At 61.2% G+C, this 1068-nt stretch overlaps 1 protein-coding gene across 1 annotated transcript in view; it reads right to left on the bottom strand.

The window, feature by feature from the left end:
* Positions 1-859: 859 nt before the first annotated feature.
* HPD (4-hydroxyphenylpyruvate dioxygenase) overlaps positions 860-1068 on the bottom strand; it is a 9681-nt gene continuing 9472 nt past the window's right edge. The window contains exons 14-15 of the mRNA XM_007448746.1: positions 1045-1068; positions 860-970 (exon numbers count right to left, since the gene is read on the bottom strand). The exon at positions 1045-1068 is cut by the window's right edge and continues 6 nt beyond it. Coding sequence (XP_007448808.1) covers positions 860-970; positions 1045-1068 — 135 coding nt within the window. The remainder of the gene's footprint in view (positions 971-1044) is intronic.

Raw genomic sequence — 1068 nt, 5'->3', positions numbered from 1 at the left:
CTCACACCAGGAACCATGTGCCGTGGGTGCTGAGCGAGGATGATGCCCCAAAGTCCCTGGGCTAACACTCTCCTAAGTCCAGAGGTTTGGGTTCAGGGCAGCAAAGTTGGGTACAGCTCATCCTTGGAGATCATAACGCCATCAGACAGGATGCTGCCAAGCTTTGTCCCACCTTAGGGCCTTTACCCTTGCTGTACCCTCTTCCTGGGACGCTTTTTCCCCAGATTTTCCCATGGCTGGCTCCCAAATGTCACCTCCCAGAGGGGCCTTCTCTCGATCGACATTAGTCCTTCCTCCCACCTTCACCTCTACACAAGCTCATCACCCGCTTTATTTTCTTAATAGCATTTACCACTCTACAAAACGCTATTGTCTGTCTTTCCCTTTAGCGTGTAGGCCCTCTGCACCTCTTGGTTCCAGAACTCCCCGCGACCTGCGCGGTCCTACTCAGCCCAGCGCTTGCCCCCGGCGCCTCCTCGGCTCCCGCAGCCTCTGAACCCCTAACGCGGACGTCTCCTACAGTGCTACCGCCCTGAGCTCCCCCTGGCGGCCAAAGAACCTCACTGCTCCAGCCCGGCACAAACACGTGGACACCGCCTTGGACCCCAGTCCGCTTTATTCCGGAGGGCGGGAGACTGAACAGCCCAACCGAGGGGGCGAGTTAGGAGGTAGGCGGAGTCTTGGGGGGGGAGGTCCCGGAGCCGGCTGGTGGGCGGGGTCTAAAGGGAGCGGCCAGTAAGGAGGGCTCGCTCGCTGTTTAGGGCCTGTGGAGTGGGCGCGTTCCAGGACGAGGGGGCGTGGCCCACCGTGCGCCGGCAGGTGGGCGGGGCTTCGGTGGGTCAGGCGGCACCAGAGCGGCCTACATACCGCACGTAGTCCCGTTGGTCTCCATGTCGGTGAGGTTGCCCCGCAGGTCCTGCTCCTCCTCGAAGGCCTTGAACAGTGAGTTGAAGTTGCCGGCTCCAAAACCCTGGAGCGGGAGAAAGGAGGTGAGCTGCGGGCCCAGAAAGCCAACCGCTGGGGACAGGCGGTCCTTCGTGGTACCTGGTGGTTGTAGCGCTGAATGAC

Source organism: Lipotes vexillifer, unplaced genomic scaffold (genome assembly GCF_000442215.2).
Source record: "Lipotes vexillifer unplaced genomic scaffold, Lipotes_vexillifer_v1.1 scaffold21, whole genome shotgun sequence".
Classification (NCBI taxonomy): domain Eukaryota; kingdom Metazoa; phylum Chordata; class Mammalia; order Artiodactyla; family Lipotidae; genus Lipotes; species Lipotes vexillifer.
Note: the sequence above shows the minus strand (reverse complement) of the source record. Positions and strands in the feature narration are given on the sequence as shown.